Source organism: Podarcis pityusensis (genome assembly GCF_964106645.2).
Source record: "Podarcis pityusensis genome assembly, chromosome: 11".
NCBI lineage: Eukaryota > Metazoa > Chordata > Lepidosauria > Squamata > Lacertidae > Podarcis > Podarcis pityusensis.
Window position 1 is genome coordinate 57,006,770 of NC_138036.1, and position 20,626 is coordinate 57,027,395.

General features: G+C 39.8%; 1 protein-coding gene across 9 annotated transcripts in view; it reads right to left on the reverse strand.

Annotated features, from left to right (window-relative positions):
* NTRK2 (neurotrophic receptor tyrosine kinase 2) overlaps window positions 1-20,626 on the reverse strand; it is a 172,809-nt gene that overhangs the window by 100,873 nt on the left and 51,310 nt on the right. For 4 of the 9 annotated variants that reach the window (XM_080972478.1, XM_080972485.1, XM_080972484.1 and 1 more), the window contains 5 exons: window positions 19,739-20,038; window positions 14,131-14,181; window positions 13,194-13,226; window positions 6,915-7,018; window positions 5,731-5,830 (listed from right to left, as the gene is read on the reverse strand). In XM_080972478.1, the coding sequence (XP_080828604.1) occupies window positions 5,731-5,830; window positions 6,915-7,018; window positions 13,194-13,226; window positions 14,131-14,181; window positions 19,739-20,038 (588 nt within the window). The remainder of the gene's footprint in view (window positions 1-5,730; window positions 5,831-6,914; window positions 7,019-13,193; window positions 13,227-14,130; window positions 14,182-19,738; window positions 20,039-20,626) is intronic. The other 5 variants (XM_080972479.1, XM_080972481.1, XM_080972482.1 and 2 more) reach the window with 5 other exon arrangements.

Sequence of the window (20,626 nt, forward strand, 5' to 3'; positions counted from 1 at the left end):
CACAAAAACTGCTAGAAATTTCTGAAAGGTACTCCGCACAGACACAAAATCCATTTGTGTGCATGCGCAGAGACTATGAAGAAGAAATGCCCAAGTAATGGGTAGGATATGAACTAGAGAACAATTTAGCAGGGTACAAATGATTGCTACATAATACAGGAGCCCTGTATTATTGTGTGCTTTAGTTTGGCCCTTATGCAGGTATATTTAAAGAACTGTGAGAGAGATTATCAGCGAAAGATGAGCTGGATTTGAGCCAGGTGAAAAATTTAGCAATGTAGTGCTATTTTTGGCATGTTTCCCTAAGGGTTGTAGTAAGAGACTGCAGTGGGGACCAACATTTGGGGAATGGGATGGAAATATAATTGCATTGCATCTGTAAGGATGGATCAAACATAAAGCTCTTGACTGGTTTGCATCAAATAAGTCAGATAACAGGGGTAGGATTATGTGTTGATAAACTGCAATCAGGAATGCTCTAAGATAATTCTTTTTCTAAACACGTCGAGCAAACTGGATTGATAGACCTAGGCTCTTTAAAGACTTTGGTTTTAACGCTCTATTCTATCGTGAATGAGAAGACAAGCCCCTGTCCCTCCCCCCAGCTCTTCACCTCAATCCCTCTTGAGCTCTGGGTGCTTATACAGTCAATTTGGTTTTGGTTTTCAGGAAAAAAAGCAAAAGGAAGTTGGGCATGCTTTGGACAGCTGAAGCCACATAGCGGCTTGGAAGATTAGGAAGTCCCTGATCTGACTCAAGATGCCTTGTCAACAACACAATCCAACTCAGGAACATGGAAACCTGCCTAAAACCACCCTGTTTGGATAACTATCACAAACTTTTAAAAATCTAAATCCAGTGTCAGATTTTTAAAAATTAAACCCCACATTTCATTCATTTAAATCATTTTGAGTCTAATATAGGAAGGGTTACTAATGGAGTTGATTTGAATTGGTCTAAATTAAGTAAGAGAACACTTGTGTGCTGTTTTGGTGCACAGGCCATCAGTGTTCAATACAAGCATTCTGTTGGCACCGAAGTTCAACACACTGCTTTTTACATCACCACAGTTTAAGCTTTTTAATATAATACGATATTAATAAGCAGAAGTCGCATAATCTCATCCACGAACTAATCTGTTTTTTCAAAACTCCACACTGAGCACAGGGATTCTAAGACTCAGAAGTTCTGAATGAACTTAACTGGCATACAAACCAACAGAGAAATTAGGGCAACCCAGTCAATCACCGTAAAAGAATACTAGAACTTTTCTGCTGCTCTAATGGAAAATTCAAAAGAAGAAGAAACAAAGGGCAAAACCAGAGCTGGAAAGTGGCCATATTTTTGGCAAGTACTGTTTGTAGTCCCTAGTGAAGTTATTGCTTATGCTGCCTTAACCCATCTCCGTAACAGATGCACAGATTTTCAGATGAGATATATGATTTGCAGCGAGGACCTTTATACAGATCAACTAGTGTAGTGATATATCCGTCTCTTGCGTGAGGAACAAATTAAAGGTGGAATGAATTACATCAATAGCTCCCCCAAATGAACTGAAAAAACTTTGAATACGTCTTAGGGCTTGAAACAGTTTGCAGCCAAATTCACTGCATTTGAAATTTAGAGTAGGCAACAACACTCAATGATCTTTCTGAGCAAGGATGTGCTTTCAGACAGAAAGATCTCATTAGCTTACATTTGATTTTTCTTTAAACATATGTTGGCAGCAACCCTGAGGGAGGATACATCACTATGGTAAGCACTTTCCTAATTTTACACTAGTGATGGTAATGATTTTTAGAATAGTGCTAATATGGAATTCTGAGGTAGTGAGCTGAACTTAAGCCCCTTCCAGAGTTCAAAGCTAGTTCAATTTCTTCCATTGTTAAAGGAACAAATACTGTTACTACTTCACATTTACACAGTAGCTTTTCTGTGTGATCAAAGTAACTCACTTTCTGAGCAGAAATATCATGTTCAGTAGAAATATGGCCTCAATAACATAATATCTCTCTGGTTTTGTGAGTGTATACAAATACAGATATATGAGAGAAGGGAGAGATGGATGAGAGAAGGCTGAGAAGATGATAGGCTCCTTCAAAAACTCTTATATATGCCTTAATAAAAAATGTTTAGGGTATATGTTCTGCTCTTTATAAAATGGTCTATAATTTGGTTAGACTTATGAAATATACAATGACATTGTGTGTGCCGTGTTCTATTGAAATCGAATCCAACAGCATACAATGCAACTGTATACCATCTAAAGTTTATATGACCCACTGAGATCAATGTGGCTTATTCCCTGTTGCTTACACAGATTTCCTATTGAGTAAATCTGACTGAACTCGATAGGACTTGCTTCTGAATAAACAAGAACAGCATCCCATTGTTTATTGTCCACATATTTTAAACGAAGCAGGCTTGAACAAGGCCTTTTAAAAGGTAAGCAGTTGGGGAAATGGCATTTAAGGGACACGGTTCACCTGTGAATGATAGCTGGGCCCAAACCAGGATCCTGACTCTTTTTTTATCATAACTGTGCCGACCCTATTTATGCAGCTTCCCTTGGTCTTACAAAGATTGAGCCAAAACAGGGCTCTTTGTAAACAAAACAAGACCCCTTTTTGCGTGACTTTTCAAAAGTTATGCCATAAACATAACATTTTCATAAGTCAAAGCTATTTGAGAAAGAACCCAAAAATATGGGTTGTCTGTAGCCATCCCAACAGCAGCTTTAATAAATTATAATGATTTAAACTTCCAAAGAGACCTGTGAAGTTGTAAGTTAAGGTAAATATAAATTACTGCACCTTCTTTGAAAACCATTTCTTATCATTTTTAATCTTATTTCTCAAGGTATTTCCTTGCCATTAGAGGGACTGTAGTGACCTCTGATGAACGAAATAAAATGTCTGACTGAATAGATATATAGACCTTGGTCATGAAACTGGATTTCTTAAAATCAAACTGTATATGGGAAATAAAACTTTTCTGTGGTTTGCATATTTGCAAATAAAATTTTATGTTGACAAACTGAGAAGTCAGCACCTTCAAGGGAATTTACAGAACTTGAAAAATTATTTGCAAGACGTATGACCCTGTTTGATGGCCTCATGAAGGGGCTACATGCATAATCAAAACACTCAGCATAATTAGCCAAGATAAGAACCAATACTGATCTGCGCTGGGAAGCCCGGGTGCAGCCTGAACTTATAAAAATTGGATGGACCTGAGTAATGCCCTGGCCTACCACTTCAGCCATGCCTCCAGCTGGTCTCATGTTGGCCTGTTCAAATGGGCACTTCCTGCTGAGAGGCGCCATTGCAGGAGAGGCTCTGATGTCCCCAATTGGTCATACCATGGTAAAGATGACCTGACCAGGCTGTGGCTCTAACCGCTACTTGCCAGGATTCCCAAATAAGTGGCCGTTGTTTGAACTTCTCCAGCCACTAGCCAGATGCTTTTGAGAAGCCCACAATCAGGGCATGAAGGTCGTAGCTCTCCCACAAAATTGCCTCCCCATTACCGGTATTCAGGCATATACCACCGCTGAACCCGAAGGCTCTATTTATTTACCACAGCTGATAGTAATTGACAGTCCAATTTGTCCAATCCACTTTAAAAACCATCCGAGCCAAGGGCTATCCCCACATCTTGTGGCAGTGAATACCATAAATGGATTATTCATTGTGTGAAGGAATTATTGTTGTAGGTTCGGAATCTACGTCCATTAACTTTATTGGCCGATCCTGAGTTCATGTCACCCAACAGCTGCCTTAAAACACAAGACAAAACCCACCTAAAATATTCCAAACATTTTAGTCTTTCCTTGTAGATGTCCCAAATGAACCTCTAAAGCCTTTTGGTTGCCCCTTCTAAACCCCTTTCAGGTCTGTGCTTTTTTGTGATGGGACAGTTGGACTTGTACATATAGTTGTATTCAGCTAGGCCTAAAATTGATTCAAGTGAAATTAATTATCTCAAATTAGTCATGCCAATTAACTTCACTGAATCTACTCTGTGTAGGACAGCTGAATTATAGTATTATATAGGACTTTTTTTCAGCCAGAACTCAATTCCGGCACTTCTCAGGTGGGCACCATTGCCATTATAAGAGAACGAAGGAGGTGTTAATGGTGAGTTCTAGCACCTCTTTTTCTAGAAAAATAGCACTGGTTTTATATAAAGGAATTACAAGACTTGCTGTATTTTAAAAAAACATTTCCCCTAATAATCATAGTATGAAATATGACTGTGCATCCAAACAGAGTTACTCAGGAGGGAGATGATATGGATATAAATTGATTGTATTTATGTTCACATCTGAGAGAAAGTTGTATTAAGTGACATCATATAACCTGTGAAAAGTTATCACTTGTTCCTGGAAATATGAAGATGAAACGGGTGCATATTACCACACATGGTAGACATGCCCACATATGGTAGACTGACTGGACAAATATGAGAAAAGATAACACAACCACTGACTTACAACTGCATCTTGACCCTTTTCTATTCCTTTACAGAGAATTAATCACATCAGTGACCACTGCTGCCAAATCACTTCCTATATGAAAAATATATTTTTTTGGGGGGGGGGGAGCAATCGGAACTCTCACTACTACTGAATAAGCACACAAACTATTTGATCATGGCGTAATGGTTAAAATGGTTACTGAAGAGTGAAAGAAGCGGCAATGAAAATGAACAGTTTGGTTTTTCAGTAGCAATTTGTATTAATCATCGGAATAGTAGGAAACTGAAGACAAAACACCTTTTGCAGAAGGACACAGGAGGAGGAGCCCCCACAACTCTGTTGGCTGAGAAACACCTTCATTGTCTGGTGGTTCCACTCTCCCCCTCCTGTGACATGCACTCAAAGTATTACAGCACTCGCCACATCCATGGAGACTATGGATAATGAGATATAGAAAGTAATGGCCTCACTCTGAAGTGGTGCGGAGGGAGAAGCAGAGAAAGAAAGCACCCATGACCATAAAGGGACCAAGGTGCACTTAGGGGAATTTCAGGAAGTGGGCATTTTGGGCTGACTTTGTACCAGAACAGACAAACACATACAAACATTTAGCACAGCCCCAGTGTACATTTGTTAGTAGAAGAAAGGGTATAGGGGCCCAGCACTTTGTACTGCTATTATGCACTGCAAACTTCAAGAATCATAGAGAAAAAAATTGCTGTATCTTCCAGGAGCTACATTAAAATACACCTTCCATTTTCTGAGTTAACATGCATACTGTATGTATTTTGTACAACGTTTACACATGTAAATGTATATAAAGGTAAAGGTAAAGGGACCCCTGACTGTTAGGTCCAGTCGCGGACGACTCTGGGGTTGCGGCGCTCATCTCGCTTTACTGGCCGAGGGAGCCGGTGTACAGCTTCTGGGTCATGTGGCCAGCTTCTGGCAAACCAGAGCAGCACATGGAAACGCCGTTTAGCTTCCCGCCGGAGCGGTACCTATTTATCTACTTGCACTTTGACGTGCTTTCAAACTGCCAGGTTGGCAGGAGCTGGGACCGTACAACGGGAGCTCACCCCGTCACAGGGATTCGAACCGCCAACCTTCCGATCGGCAAGACCTAGGCTCAGTGGTTTAGACCACAGTGGCACCCGTGTCCCTATGTAAATGTATATAGTGTGGATAAAAAAAACAAAAAGCAACAATCTAACCCATTGAAGTAAAGAAATAAAAGCAGCCCCTCTTACCTTTCATTCCAAACTTGGAGTGTCTTCCAAACTTGAGAATAATGAGCAAAATAACTAAGCCAGTGCACACTAATGCTGCAATCCCCACTACAACATAGACCTAAAAAAAAAAAGCAAGGTGCATTAAACCCAGTATTGAAGTATTGGCAGTATTTGAACATGATATCAGAATTGTCAAACTGGAAAAGCTTTTGAAGTTTGCAGTCTGAACTCTTGCCACTCAGAGCCTATGGGTGTTATACACCTATGCTGCTCTTACTAGGGATAGTCACAACACCCTAGAAAGAGCTGAGAATTTAGAATTTTAATCCTTTAAAAAAAAATTAAGGTTGCCTCTTTAATAAAAGAGACTTCAAAATATGGCTTCTATGGCTTTTTGCTAGGGAAACCAGAACCAGGAAAATATCTCAAGATCATCTGCTCCTGTGGATACAACATCCAGTTTATCTTGGCTTTAAAAAGGTAAAGGACCCCTGACAGTTACGTCCAGTTGCAGACGACTCTGGGGTTGCGGTGCTCATCTTGCTTTACAGGCCAAGGGAACCGGCATTTTGTCTGCAGTTTTTCCGGGTCATGTTGCCAGCATGACTAAGCCGCTTCTGGAAACCAGAGCAGCGCACGGAAACGCCATTTACCTTCCCACCAGAGTGGTACCTATTTATCTACTTGCACTTTGACATGCTTACAAACTGCTAGGTTGGCAGGAGCTGGGACCGAGCAACGGGAGCTCACTCTGTCGCAGGGATTCGAACCGCCAACCTTTTGATCAGTGGCTCAGTGGTTTAGACCACAGCGCCACCCGCGTTGACCTTATAGTTACTTAAATTATGTGGGTGCTCACTAGAACATTCAGCTAAAGTTACACCATATTTTTCATGCCAAAAGAGGGAAACCCAAAATATTTCAGGCTGTAAATGGGAGTTGTTTCCATGCAGCTTGGAAGCTGCAACTAGGTAATATCACTTAATGGTAACGTATGAAACAAACTTTGCACACTGTTTTCTATCTATAATTTACCAACTCTTTGAAAAAGCAATTGTTTCACATTATATAAATGCCTGTGAAAAGCTCTAGGGTATATACAAGGTGGTGTCTTGTTACAAGCTAAAACACCACAAACGTATCAGATCCCTTGTCAGAAAGTCTGCTGAGATTACAAACCAGGAAACTATGTATATACTTACAGTGATGCTATCTTCATTGTTTTTGTCGGAAACATCCGTAGAAGTAACTGGATTACTATTATTTGTAGTATCTTCAAAATTATCCGTTGGCGTTCCATAATCCTCTAAGAGAAAGAATGTATTTTTATTTACTTCCCTGACTGTAACTTTTTTTTGTCTCTATGAAAAGTACTAAACACAGGAAATGAAAATTTACTATAATTCTATAATGTATTGTTCAGTGTTCTAAGTTTTGTTTGCCAAAAATGCAGAAAGCCAAGAACTTTATTTGCTCCTGACTTTCTCAGTGAATGCTCTGTGGTATGAAAACTTGTATCTACTCTTCAAATTCAATATGTACTCTGTTCTTTCTTAAGTTATATTCTAAACAAAATAGTAATACTGTAATAGTAAAATGCACTAAATAGAAACTTCTTCTGTTATGTGTATAGTAGTTCAAAGAATTAACATAAGTTAAGCAAAAATACTGTCCCCTGCCCTAAGAATCTTATAATAATCTACCATTTAAGGGGAACGAACAAGAAAAGGGAGAGAGCAGGCTAACAGCAGAGGAACAGGAGGAAATAGAGTTCCATATACTTGCTGCACAATCCTAAGCATCTATATTCAAAAGTAAGTTCCACTGAGCTCAATGAGACTTAGTGTTTAGTAGGTATAGGATTACACACGTAATTGGTGGTAAAAATTAACAGTGCAATCCTATACTTGCCTACTCAGAAGCAAATCCCACTGAGTTTAATAGGGCTTATTCCCAGGAAACTGGGTATAATAAGGTTCCAGACAATGAGACAAATCAAGGGGTTTGTGGAAGAGATGGAGTTCAATTGGAATTTAAAGGAAGAAGGAGAGGTATCATCTCCTAAGAATTCTGTGAGGGAGTTCGAACCACATGGACCAGCCAAGAATAATGCATAGGGTAGTTTAAGGCCTGTTTTGGGCAGCTGAAAGTACATCATTGTTTCCCTGATTCATCTAACTTTCATTTTGAGTATGAAAAATGTATCCTTTCGCTTGAGTTACACTTCTCCTTTCCCAGTGAAATAAGTTTTGCAAAAGCTCAAAGGCGGGAAGTATTTTCACTGACAAGAGATTGGTTAAGTGGAAATGCAACAAAATGTGCATTAAAACATTAAAAATACTTTTCAGAAAGTTGTACAATTTGAAGTATCTTAAAATGCCAAAAAAGTTATTCTCCATTTAGTGGAAGGGGAATAGGTTAGATTTATTAAAGCAGGCATTTGGAAATACAAAGGAATGAACAAGTAATTAATGAAAATCTGTTCACTGAGCATAGAACAAAAGATCTTCACTTAATATTAACGAATCAAATATTAAACCTAAGTTATGCATAACTTTGCTTATCCTTGAACTGAAGGAAATTATTTTAAAACTATTCCAGAACAAATATATTCTCTTCCCATGAAATAGTAATGCTTCTTGTGTGTAGAACTTTTCAAAAGGTTTAATCTGCTCATTATCTCAAATCGCAGCAAATGCTGTGCTTATTTATGACTAGTTACACTTCCTTTCATGTTCTGCATAATACCTCATTCCAATGTCAAGATCCCACAAAGGGCAAATGAAGTCCACACCACCTGGTGCTCTGTTAATATCACAAGAAGGTGTGCATCCAAACAGGAAAGGTGTTCCACATCCAGGGAAGGGCTAAAAGTTTCTTCCTTGAGCCCAGAATGGCTAAGCAGTAAGACGTGCCAAAAAAACTGCATGTGAAACTTGTGAGATCACGGGGGTGAGGTGGGGTGCTTTGCATTACATTCAAGAGTCTTTCAAGACTCTTGTAACAGAGTATAAGCAAAAAGGTGTAAAGGAGGTTTCACTTGGCACATTAGTGGTTGTGTTGCCATGATATAGATATACTGAGAAACATTAACATTGCCACTTGGACAAAAGCCAGGGGTTCTTCCACTTTCATTAGTATATATTATCACAAAATAAGAGAGGGCAAAAGAAAAATCAGATTATATGGCTTCTGAGCCAAATCTGAAAACTAGAAATAAATAATCATCCAGCAGAATGTACAATGTAAACATAAAAAACATGTAGAGAAATATATAATTTCACACAGTACTAGGTGGTTTTTCGTACAAAATGTTTTCTGTTTATGGCTTTTAGAGCTGCACAACTGGAGTTAATCTTTTTATATGCTTTGAATGCAGAGTTAATTTTTATGATTTGTTTTGGAAAAAATGATGCAATCAGCTCCACGCATAGGAACGGAGCATTTAATGGCAGAAATTCCATTTGTTATAATTGTATACAATCGACAGAATTGAGCCACTTTGTGTGCTTCGGACTACCAAGGTGATTAACTATAAGCTAAACTTAATGGCAGTTTACTCCCTTTAAGTCATCTCACTCTTTCCCCAAAGTACATAAGGAAGGTAGGCAAGTTTGATATATTCCCTACCAAATATATTTAGATGTGAGCTGGTATCATTTGAGCAGGTTGTTTCTTTAGCTGACATGAGGAGGGAGGAGCAGCTTGCTCAGTGCTGTGAAGCCAAATCAACAACCTCCAGCCACCATGGTCACTGCCACTTACCGTGAGGAAAAGGGGTGAGGCACTGGAGAATTTGGGGCTACATGGGTGAACAAGTGGGAGCATCCTGCATAGCCCTAACCTCACCCCTCCCCGCTGCTGGGAGACTATTGCTGCAGCTTCTCCCCACTGGGTTAGTTACTCCTGATAGGACAGTTTTATTTTATCATTAATTTTGACAATCCAGAAAAATCAGAAATGACACAGAGAAAGGGAATGGAAGAGATTAACTCTATGGCAACATATATACATCATGCCAAACCATGGTTTAACACAGGCATAGGCAAACTCGGCCCTCCAGATGTTTTGGGACTACAATTCCCATCATCCCTGACCACTGGTCCTACTAGCTAGGGATGATGAGAGTTGTAGTCCCAAAACATCTGGAGGGCCAAGTTTGCCTATGCCTGGTTTAACACAACGTGCACAACCAAGTACAAAGCTCAGTAAAATTTCACCTAATTTTCCCATACAATTCAGAGAAGTGGGGAAGCTTTCATTTCTGTTTTTGGTTAACCACAGTTTATTGTCTGAAACAAACCAACTTCAGCTGTGGAAACCAGTGGGAAAGCTTCCCTAGTCTCCTCTCAGTTTTGCAAGAAGTGGAGACTGCAAGCCCGAATTTTGCTACAGCTCATTTTTTAGCAGGACACTACAATAACTTACCAACTACAATAATATAGTATCTCCAATCTTAAGGTCATATTAAACATTTTATTGAGAAAGAGGCATAACTACCACACTCTCCTTTTTATACACATTCATTCCAACCAATGAGTTTTAACTCTGGGGTCATTGTCTTTTACATTTCTCTAGCACTTTCCCCTACGGCAGCAAGGCCAATGGAGACTTTTTTCCCTATGGCTCCTACAATCACAGTGTGCATGCCTCTGTGAAAGGTAAGCTTCCCTTTCTCGCATACTGCATTCTTGATCAGGGTTATTGTAATTAAGTATGAAAGAACTGAAGGCATTGCTGCAAGCTATCTATTCAGTGAACTTCTAATTAAGTGAGGGAGACTTCATCAGTGGGCTGTGGCATTCCCTCCTGCCCTGCTCCTCCACTATCACAGGCAAGCTGCCCAAATATTTATCCAAATAATGGGTTCTTGAATGGTCCAAAACTCCCCTTCAGAATTGATTTTAATTAGTATTAGGAACTACTCATTCCTCTTACAGGTAATGTGGTAATCCAATTGCATGCTAGAGTTTATGGTTAATGATGTGGAATAAAACCGAATTAATATATAAAATTATATATTACAATTAATATATAATTTATATTGGTTTTTTAGACAATTTTTGGCACAGAGCTATATATTCAGCAAGAATGAACAAAACTTTCCACTCCTGAAGGTATACAAGTATTATAGAAACAATGTTTAAAATGGACTTTCACAGATAAAAGGCAATGGTGCTTTTTATGATGGCATTATCTAAAAATTTAGTTCTTTTAAAAGGCACCAGTTTTGATCTAATAACAATAGGTTAGCCTTTTGAAGAACATTAATTTGCAAATAGCTTCAGCAGCAATCCTACACACAATCGGGCAGCTTAAATGTAGGACTTAAGCAGATTAACTGTGTGCAGGATTGTAGCCTCCAACAAGCACAGTTTTAAGAAATTGTTTTAAAAAGAAAAATTGCTGATGGGAATTTTTATATGGTAAAAAGTATGTTTTTTTTAAAAAAATTAGTAATTAATAATTCTATGTAGATATACAAAAATATATATATATATGAAAAACAAAAGTATGATATTTTCCATAAATATATAAAGGGATTGTTATATAAGAAGACTTGCTTCAGTACACACACAAAAAAGAAAAATTGGAAATTTTCCTTACTACGAATTTCTGTTTCTCTAAGTCTCACAGAGGGCAGCTCTTAACCTTGAGAAGGCACCTGGAACATGTGGGTAGGTCAATTTTTATCAGTTTGCCAGGAGGACTGGATACCATGCCCTGCCAGAGCAGACTGGAAAAGGGCACAAACCCTTTGGTCCCCACTCAAAACCAAATAAAAAAAAACATCCATACCAACAGGCACCAATTATATGATCATTTAAAAAACAACTGTTTCTCAAAACAATAAGAAATGGAAAGAAGGAGGTGAGCAGGGAGGTGAGTTCACCCCAGGCACATCTGTCTGCCTCCAATGTATGTACAATGTTGACAGAAGCTCTGGTTTGAAGGAAATCCATAACCGGCTGGCTAGTCACAAAGAGGTTGCAGGTGGACTATCTTCCAGGAAATTCAGAGAAGAGAAATTCCATTTTCTCCTGAGGCTCCAGGAGGCTATTCCTTCACCTTGGCACGTAACAGAGAAGCAGAGTTAAGGGTGGGCTTCCATTAGCCAGCACCCTATTAAAGCACGACATTGTGCAAGACCGTCTTATTAAAGTCCACGTCTGCAGTATCTATTCTGTAATGCTTGCTGAATGCATGTAATATTTTATTCTTGTAGATTGTAATGCTGTCGTGGTTTGAAATACAGCTGTAAGCCATTTTATGGAATAAGTTCTCTTGAAAAACAGACTGTTTTAAGGTAGTAAAAACAAATTTGGGTGGAGACCCATTCAGCGACATATCAAATGACTAAGGACAATTAGGCCAAAAAACAGCAGATGCTGCCATCTCCCTTAGGGAATAGTGAGTTTCCTAGTCTTTGATAAGCCAAAGCAGTATATTCCATTGAACAACTAGAAACTGTATCCTTGGATACTCTGCTACCCAACTTTCATAAGCCAACTGTGGGTTTTTTTGGTAGTAAATAAACCATTGATAAACTGCTGGACAGAGTTTGTAAGTTACATTTGATATTTGTGGATATCAAAAGTGTTTTCCTGCCAATTTGCCTGGGGAGACAGATGCTCTAGGAGCACTTTTAGTCTGCCTTGCCCTATGACAAGAGGAGAGAGTGGGCATAGGATCACATATTAGTTGTTGCCTCACAGTTTTTGCTGCCAGAACATCTAGCCTAGTATAGTGGTACCTTGGTTGTCGAATGGCTTGGCTCCCGAACAAATCGGCTCCCAAACCTGGAAGTAAGTGTTCCGGTTTGCGAACATTTTTTGGAAGCCGGACATCTGAAGCGGCTTCTGATTGAGTGCAGCCAATTGGAAGCCGTTCCTTGGTTTTTGAATGGTTCTGGGAGTCGAATGGACTCCCAGAATGGATTAAGTTCGACAACCAAGGTACCACTGTACTTTTATTTTAGATTAAAATTGCTACTTTCCTTCAGTGGCAAGACATCTGGCTCCAGACTAGGGGAGAATGGAGTGCTCTTGAAGAGACTCTGCGCACACACACACACAAAGAAACATCCCCAGAGGCCCTTCGCAGGCATGTTGGGCAGGTGAAGGAGAAGCCTCAAAGAGCTCTTACAGCTCCAACTTGACCTGACTGTTCATCTCACTAGGCAGAGCTTGACAGGAAGGGTCATGTTGTCCCTCTCCCTTGACAGCAATGAAGATTGACCCTGCTGACATTCTCCAGGAAAATGTGCCACCTCAGGATTAAGGATTGCCCTTCAGAAAATTCAGAAGAAATTCATATCTGTATTCAATTCAAGGCCAATTTTGATGTTCTAAATCTAGCTGAATAGTATCTACTGTATTCATGATTCCAAACTGTATAAAAGTCCATCTTTCACATGTTTCAGTCATTTACTTGATCATTTGAGGTTATATACATATTTGAAGTAGAAAATAAAAATATACCACTATAACCAAGATGGGTGTAGAACGAACTACCTGGATAACAAAAAGAAAAAGATATAATTAAGTTACAAATATAGCATAGAGGTACAGTTAACCAATTAGCTTTTAATCACATGATACCATATAACATTAAATGCAGACCTAAGTTATGCACACTTTTATCTTCTAAACTGTTTCCAGAGAAAAACAAAATACACTTATTTGCGCATCATATTCTACACCACACATATCAGCTGAATTCACCTATTTTACATTATGCATTGCACATTTATTTTGTGAAACACCCTGAGATCTGCAGATATAGTGTGGTATACAAATTTGATAACTAAATAAACAAACAAACAAATAAATAAATAAATATATTGTGCCTTGGGAGAACATTCATTCAATATTCAATATTCCTAAAATGAGAATTCAGATTCAACTTGAATGAACAGGTTTGCACTGGGGAATTTTTAATGTAATAATTATCACTTTTCTAAAAGAAAAAGAACATAGCCATGTCAGGCTGAAACACAACAGTCTAAATAGCACCACTCACTACTGAATTTGTAACTTTTAAAGGTTTTTTAAAAAACTTATCTAGGAAGCTGAATTTTCCAAGATGATGAAACAGTTTGGGCACACAAAATCTAATTCACTTATTATTTCTCTAGAACAATGAGAACAACTTGCAACTTGATAAGATTAGCGTAACTTGAGAATAGCGGTCCCTGTTCATATATTTTATTGACGGGAAAACCCATTTATTTAAGTGTGTTTGACCCTCTCTCAATGATGCAAGGTGAAAATGTAGCATGTTTTAATGGTCAAGTAATCATTGTACCAGTTACTAGTAAGATGTCATCATTATGAAATGGTGGAAAAGCTCATATATGATCAGGTGCCTATGAGAAAGACTCCTGGGAGCTTGCTTGTGAGACTCTGGGGTGCCTACCTGTAAGATCTGTCTCATCTGGGAATGGGGACCAGCATTCCGGATCCTGCACTGTGGAGGAAGAGCTCTGTGAGAGCTTGCTTATGAGACACTAGGTGCCTAGCTGCAGATTCTGCCCAACCTGGCCTTTAGAAAGGGGGTAGGCCTGAAAGCTTTTTCAAAAACCAACAGCCCAAGATCCACTTTGTGCCTGTGAGGAAAACTTTTGTGAAACTGCTTGTGAGATTCTGTGGTGCTTACCTGTATAGTATATGCCACCTTGCTTGGGGAAACAACGGGGGGGGACGGACATTTTGGCCAGTGGCATAGACAAAGCCGACCTTTTAACTTCTGCTTCTGACTTGCTGTAGATTATAAAACCTCAAATCACATCCAGAAGAGATAACAAGGAGTGGCTGACAAACTGCCCAGAGGCTGGGGTGGGAAACTATGGTGCTGTACAGGTAAATGAAACCTGTTTACACGTCCTGCATCACCCCAAGCATGGAGTGAGTCCACCTACTCCTTTGCTATTTAGCTGGTTAACCTCAAAATCTTGGACTGAGAACTTCGGGACATTCTGTTACTTTAGACCTCTGAACGTGCTGTTACTCGGTGGCCATTTTCTGAACCCTAGACCTTTTCCATTTCAGCCTCAGATGGAGACAGCAGCCAAGATGCATCTAGAGGTGAACTGGGAAGCTCAGAGACTATGCTTCCTTTTAGGGGCTCTTATTTTTATTCATTTAAAAAAAACACAATTTCTTTTGTTTTTGAACAATCCCGCTTTTCTTAATGGCTGTTATTTTTTTGTGGTTTCATAGTTTGTTGTTAATCTCAAATTGACGAAACATTGTCAAAAAAATTTTTTTGAGACGGTATCTCATCAGAACTTTAACTTTCATGCTGGACTTTTTCCATTAGCACTGCCACTCAAATCAGCCTCGCTGAGGTCAATATGTAGATTCTTGATTCCTTTTTTTTTTTTTTGGAAATTAGAGGTTTTGGAACTAGATGTGAGCCATTTTAATAATTAACATGACAAAAAAATCTGTTGTCTGTCTGTCTCTTAGAAGAACTCAAGCCAAGCTTTACTTCAAAATGCTTGTGCCCAGACTGAGAATCCCTCTTTACAACTTTTGGGCACACATTGTATACTAACCCACCATCTGGATGATAAGCTTTTCTCTGAGATCAATTGGATAAAGCAATTATTAATGAAAATTAACCTTCTTTTGTGACTATGTATGCATATATCATCATTCTCTCTAACAGTTAATGTGGTAGCTCCATGCCAGCAACAGAGGAGTGAAATGTATCACCACACAGAAAACACACATCCTTCATCTCCATATTCAGAACACCCTATGCATGGGATTCTCTCAAAAGGTTTGTACATGCACAGTTTAAGGGTCATAGCTTAGCGAGGTCCCAAGTTCAATTCCTGGCATTTCTAGATAGAGGTGAGAGACCTTGATATGAAATACGGGATAGCCTTGCAAGTCAGGGCAGACAATACTTGGCTAGATGGACCAATGGTGTCTCTGTATGGCAATTTCCAGAACCAGGATCTGACTTTGTATAAGGCTATGTATGTTCCTAATGCCCCCATACAGGAACACAATGCTATATATAATTAAAAGTCCTGGTAATGGTAAAACCAGAGGAGAGCACTGGTCCCAACAGGTCAACTGCTGTCTCCCTTCAACTAGAATATAAAAGAAACTCTCCCTCTGTAGAACGGGGTAAAGCCTCCTCTGTCTTTGTACTGTTCCAGTTGGGGACTGCAGCAAATCCAGGTTTTGCCAACAGTGTTGGCAACTGTAGCCTATTTACTTGGTCTCATAAACTGAGCGTGAGCCACTGACCTGTTCTTATATCTAGCCCTAACCAGCGTTTTTTCTGGGTGGGAGTGGATGGGTGGAGCAATGGTTATCTAGCCCCAAACAGCTCCACCAACATGACTCCTCCAGCGTGCAGCTCCCTGTTGCACTGATCCAAAAATGCAGAAAGGCAAGAGTACCACTGGTGGGATTCACAGCAACAGTAACTCAAGGAAAGCCTACTGAATCTCAAGTCAGCTCACTGCCATCACTTGATAGCACTGGGCTTGTGCAGTATGTAAAACTGACAGTGACAATAGCTATCAAAGCCATTTCAGGCTTGAAGACTGATCTGTATTTATTTTAAATAGCAATGTAAACCATGAATGCAATTACAGTAGATTATATATGTTTTATTTGTCTTTATTCTCATTGTGGAAGAAGGCAAACATAAAATATAAGACAAATAGTTTGTAAGACACTGCAATATTCCAAGAGTGAAGCTACCTTGGAGTGGGGTCTACACATGGTTTAACCTAGCATTGATTTCTTAATACTTGTCAACAACTATAAGCCACATGAAAAACTGAACTTTAGGTAAAGAATTTCAGGCAGACCAAATACAACTGACACCCAATGTGCTGCAGACCTGCACAAGCAAGCTTCCAGGGTATCAAGCGGTTACTACAGTCACCCTAAGATGCCAACATCCTCATGGGCATTTACCAACTGTCCAGCCCCCAATCCAGAACCTTGTCAGGATGCTTGAAAAGGATATGAAAAGGAGCAGATGCGTCGTTACAAAATTTGCCTCATCTACTGAAGTTTCTTTCTGCTTCGGTAGCAATACTTTAATGCCACTGACATTCAAATAATGGAACTGCACAGTAAAGCAAGTGAACAAAATGTTTTGCTTAGATTTGTTTCCTAGGCTAGAGGTACAAAGTTACCTCTTGCCATGCTAACCTGTAGGAGACAATGGTCTTTTCTGTAGTCTATAGCAGGCATAGTATGCAAACTCGGCCCTCCAGATGTTTTGGGACTACAACTCCCATTATCCCTGACCACTGGTCCTGTTAGCTAGGGATGATGGGAATTGTAGTCCCAAAACATCTGTAGGGCCGAGTTTGCCTATGCCTGGTCTATAGCACCTCCCTGCTACTGGGCTCCAACACAAACAAATCAAGGATTTTAGTAAGTCCTTAGGTGTATCCAGTGCTTTTTTTCTAAAAAAAATGTTTAGGGGTACTCTCATTTTCCCACTCATATTGAAATACTGCCCCTCAATGAGGCCAAACTTAGATTCACAAAATGTTCAGGGGTAAGCGTACCCCTGCATACCCCCCCCCCAGAAAAAAAGCACTGGGTGTATCTTCATCTACCCTGCATTGGCCTCCCCTGGGAAGTTTTAACCTACTTTGCAGAGTTCTTTTCCTCAAGCAGGGAAAAAACCCCAACCATTTAGATCTATTTAACAAGTATTGGAAGTTGATTGGTATTTTCCTTCTCTTAACAGGTGAAACTATTACATTATTAAGGAAGGTATGAGATATGAAGTTTAACCACGGAAAACAAGACAGTGGTGGTGATTACTGGCATATGAAGGTCTATAGAGTGCCCCAAGGGATTTCACAATGTATTATGCCATAACTATAAACCTACGGTTTTTAAAATCTCTGCATATTTACAAGTTTGTTAAGACTTAAAAACAGTATAAAGTAATGATAAAAGAAGAGATTATATAACTGGCATCACAAGAATAAAGCAGCTTGATTTAATTAACTTCACAGGGAGATACTGTATAGCAGCATGCTATGAAACTGCAAATGTAGCTGAATATGGGAGCCCTAAATGTTTTTGTTTAAAGGTAAAAAAAATCACTGTACGTTGAGGAACTTATGCTTAAATTACAGTGGTGCCTCGCAAGACGAAAAGAATCCGTTCCGCGAGTCTCTTCATCTTGCGGTTTTTTCGTCTTGCGAAGCAAGCCCATTAGCGGTTTAGCGGATTAGCGCTATTAGCGGCTTAGCGGGCTTAGCGGATCAGCTGATAAGCGGCTTAGCGACTTAGCGGATCAGCTGATAAGCGGCTTAGTGGCTTAACGGATCAGCTGTTAAGCGGCTTAGCGGATCAGCTGATAAGCGCCTTAGCGATCACCTGTTAAGCGGCTTAGCGGATCAGCTGATAAGCGGCTTAGTGGCTTAACGGATCAGCTGTTAAGCGGCTTAGCGACCAGCTGTTAAGCGGCTTAGCGGCTTGGGAAAAAGGGGGGGGAGGGAAAAAACCCCGCAGGAACTCGCAAGACATTTTCGTCTTGCGAAGCAAGCCCATAGGAAATTCGTTTTGCGAAGCACCTCCAAAACGGAAAACCCTTTCGTCTAGCGGGTTTTCCGCCTTGCGAGGCATTCGTCTTGCGGGGCACCACTGTATGAGGTTTAATTTCTGGAAGAGCAAGATATGATAACCTCCATGCACCTCCGTGCATAGGTAGAAGTAATGTATCTCTTCAGTAGTAGTGAATAATGAGGAAGGCAGAAGAATACAAAAGCATGCAGATACAGGCACCCCCCCCCCCATGCAATGATCACTTATCCTTCTCGTTTTGAGAGCCTTAAGCTATACATTAAGAAAATAATGTGTCAATTAACAAAGATGCTTCAGTGCAGACAAACTTCTCATTTAATAGCACCCATAACCTAGGAACACTGGATTGCAATTTGCATCTCTATAATTAGTATTTCAGTATCCAGCAGAAAAACAAACAAACCATGCTGAAAGTTAAGCAAATGAATGAAATAATTATCGTCTCCGATGGGCAATACTGTATTTAACTCACAGTGACATGAAGATTAAGAAAATAATACTTTGTATCAGAGGCTTTCAATCTTTTTGAGTCCACGGCTACCTTGACCAACTACATTCTTTCTGTGGCACCCCTGTGGGGCTCAGGAGCCCAGTTATGTCACCCCTTGCCTGCAGAGCAGGCAGTCTCTCACCGCTTTTCAAACACCCTCCATTGCGGAGTGTTCCCTCAGTCTCCTCTCTTCTCCCTTCTCCTTGGGCGTCCTCTGGGCAGCCACAGCTGCAGCCCCTGGTCTCTGAGCTGCACCCCCCTACCCCAAAGAGAGCTGCCTCCTCACACTGCCCCACAGGGACCTGGGAAGCACCCCCTGGCCAGCCCATTCGCCTGGGGAGCTTGTAGTCAGGGCTGCTGCAACAAACAGCTGTGCAAGCCTTTGGGAGGCAGAGATGCAAGAGGGCAACAGAGGGAGGGAGGGAAGGAAAGAGGGACAGAGGCCAGTGTTGCCCGTGGCACCCCTGACTATCATTCAAGGCACTCCAGGATGCCACAGCACACTGGTTGAAAACCACTGCTTTATATAATGATTTCAGTGAGTTGATAATGTTAAATTACTATTTTAATGAGGCTGACCAGAGACGGTTTAGTTCATCATGCAAAGTTTAGGTTACTGTGCTGTCTAGTGAGATTACTTTCTCAAATCTGCATTTATTTGCTTTTTAGCATTTAACTAGTCTAACCTTACGACTTAACTGCACACATACAATGCAAACCTATGCACGACTATTCGAAAGCAATCTCTATTCCATTCAATGGGGCTTACTGCAAGGTAAGTGTGTATAGGATTGCAGCTTTAATAGAAATATGCCACCCAAGGGCTGCATGCAAAACTAAAATAAAAAATTGCTCATCTTAACTTTCAGTAGCATCATTAAGCAAACTAAGAAGAAACAACAGCCCTACTTAATTAATGCTTCAATGATAGTATAGTAATATTATTACTTACTACCTCCAGGATCTTCCATAAAGTACGCAGAAATGCTGGCTTCATCTTTTCCATATTGATTCTGTGCCACCAAGGTATAATCGCCGTTGTTCACATGAGTAGGGTTGTCCAGCTGCAGGCAGCCGTGGTATTCCGTTTGATTTACAACATGTATTTTAGTCCAGATATAGACGGACTCATTCAACTTAACCCCATCATGCAACCATGTCAGGATAGGTTGCGGGTTCCCCCTCACGCTGAATGGAATACACCAGTGGTGGTCCGGATACGGAATTTCAAGATACGTGATATTTGGTGCAACTATATTAAGAACAAATAAGAGTAATGTTAGTATACTACATTTTCTCTTCCTTGAAAATTCATCAGTTTGTTTTAAATCATTAAAGCAAAGCAGCTGGCATCCATATAAATGCAATGAATAAATGAATTCCAAAAGCAAATTTGTTACGTTTTTTATATATATATATATATTAAAGCATTCTTTAGAGGAAGTTATAACAGAAGATCATTTAAGCTATGATTTATGATTTCCTTCTTCACTTTTTGGAGGGGCAGTGGCTTTTTCATATTGTTCAATCACTAGTGTTTCCTACCCACTTCACAGCTGAGTTTATTCTACCTAAACCTTTAATATATTTCACATTTACATACACCTCTTTTTCTGACAGCGCAGTCATATCCATTTCTGTCTGAAATAAGCCACTACTTCAATGGGTCTTACTTCCTCATAAGTAGGTGTCTGATTGCTGCTTGAACCTACTCTGTTATAACGTTATTCCAGCAAATTTTGTAATATTTACAGCAGAAGTTGACATAACTAGGCAAGGCAAAACTTAAAATGCAGCACAGTTCCCTTAAAACTTTGATATTTGCATGTTCTGAGAATTA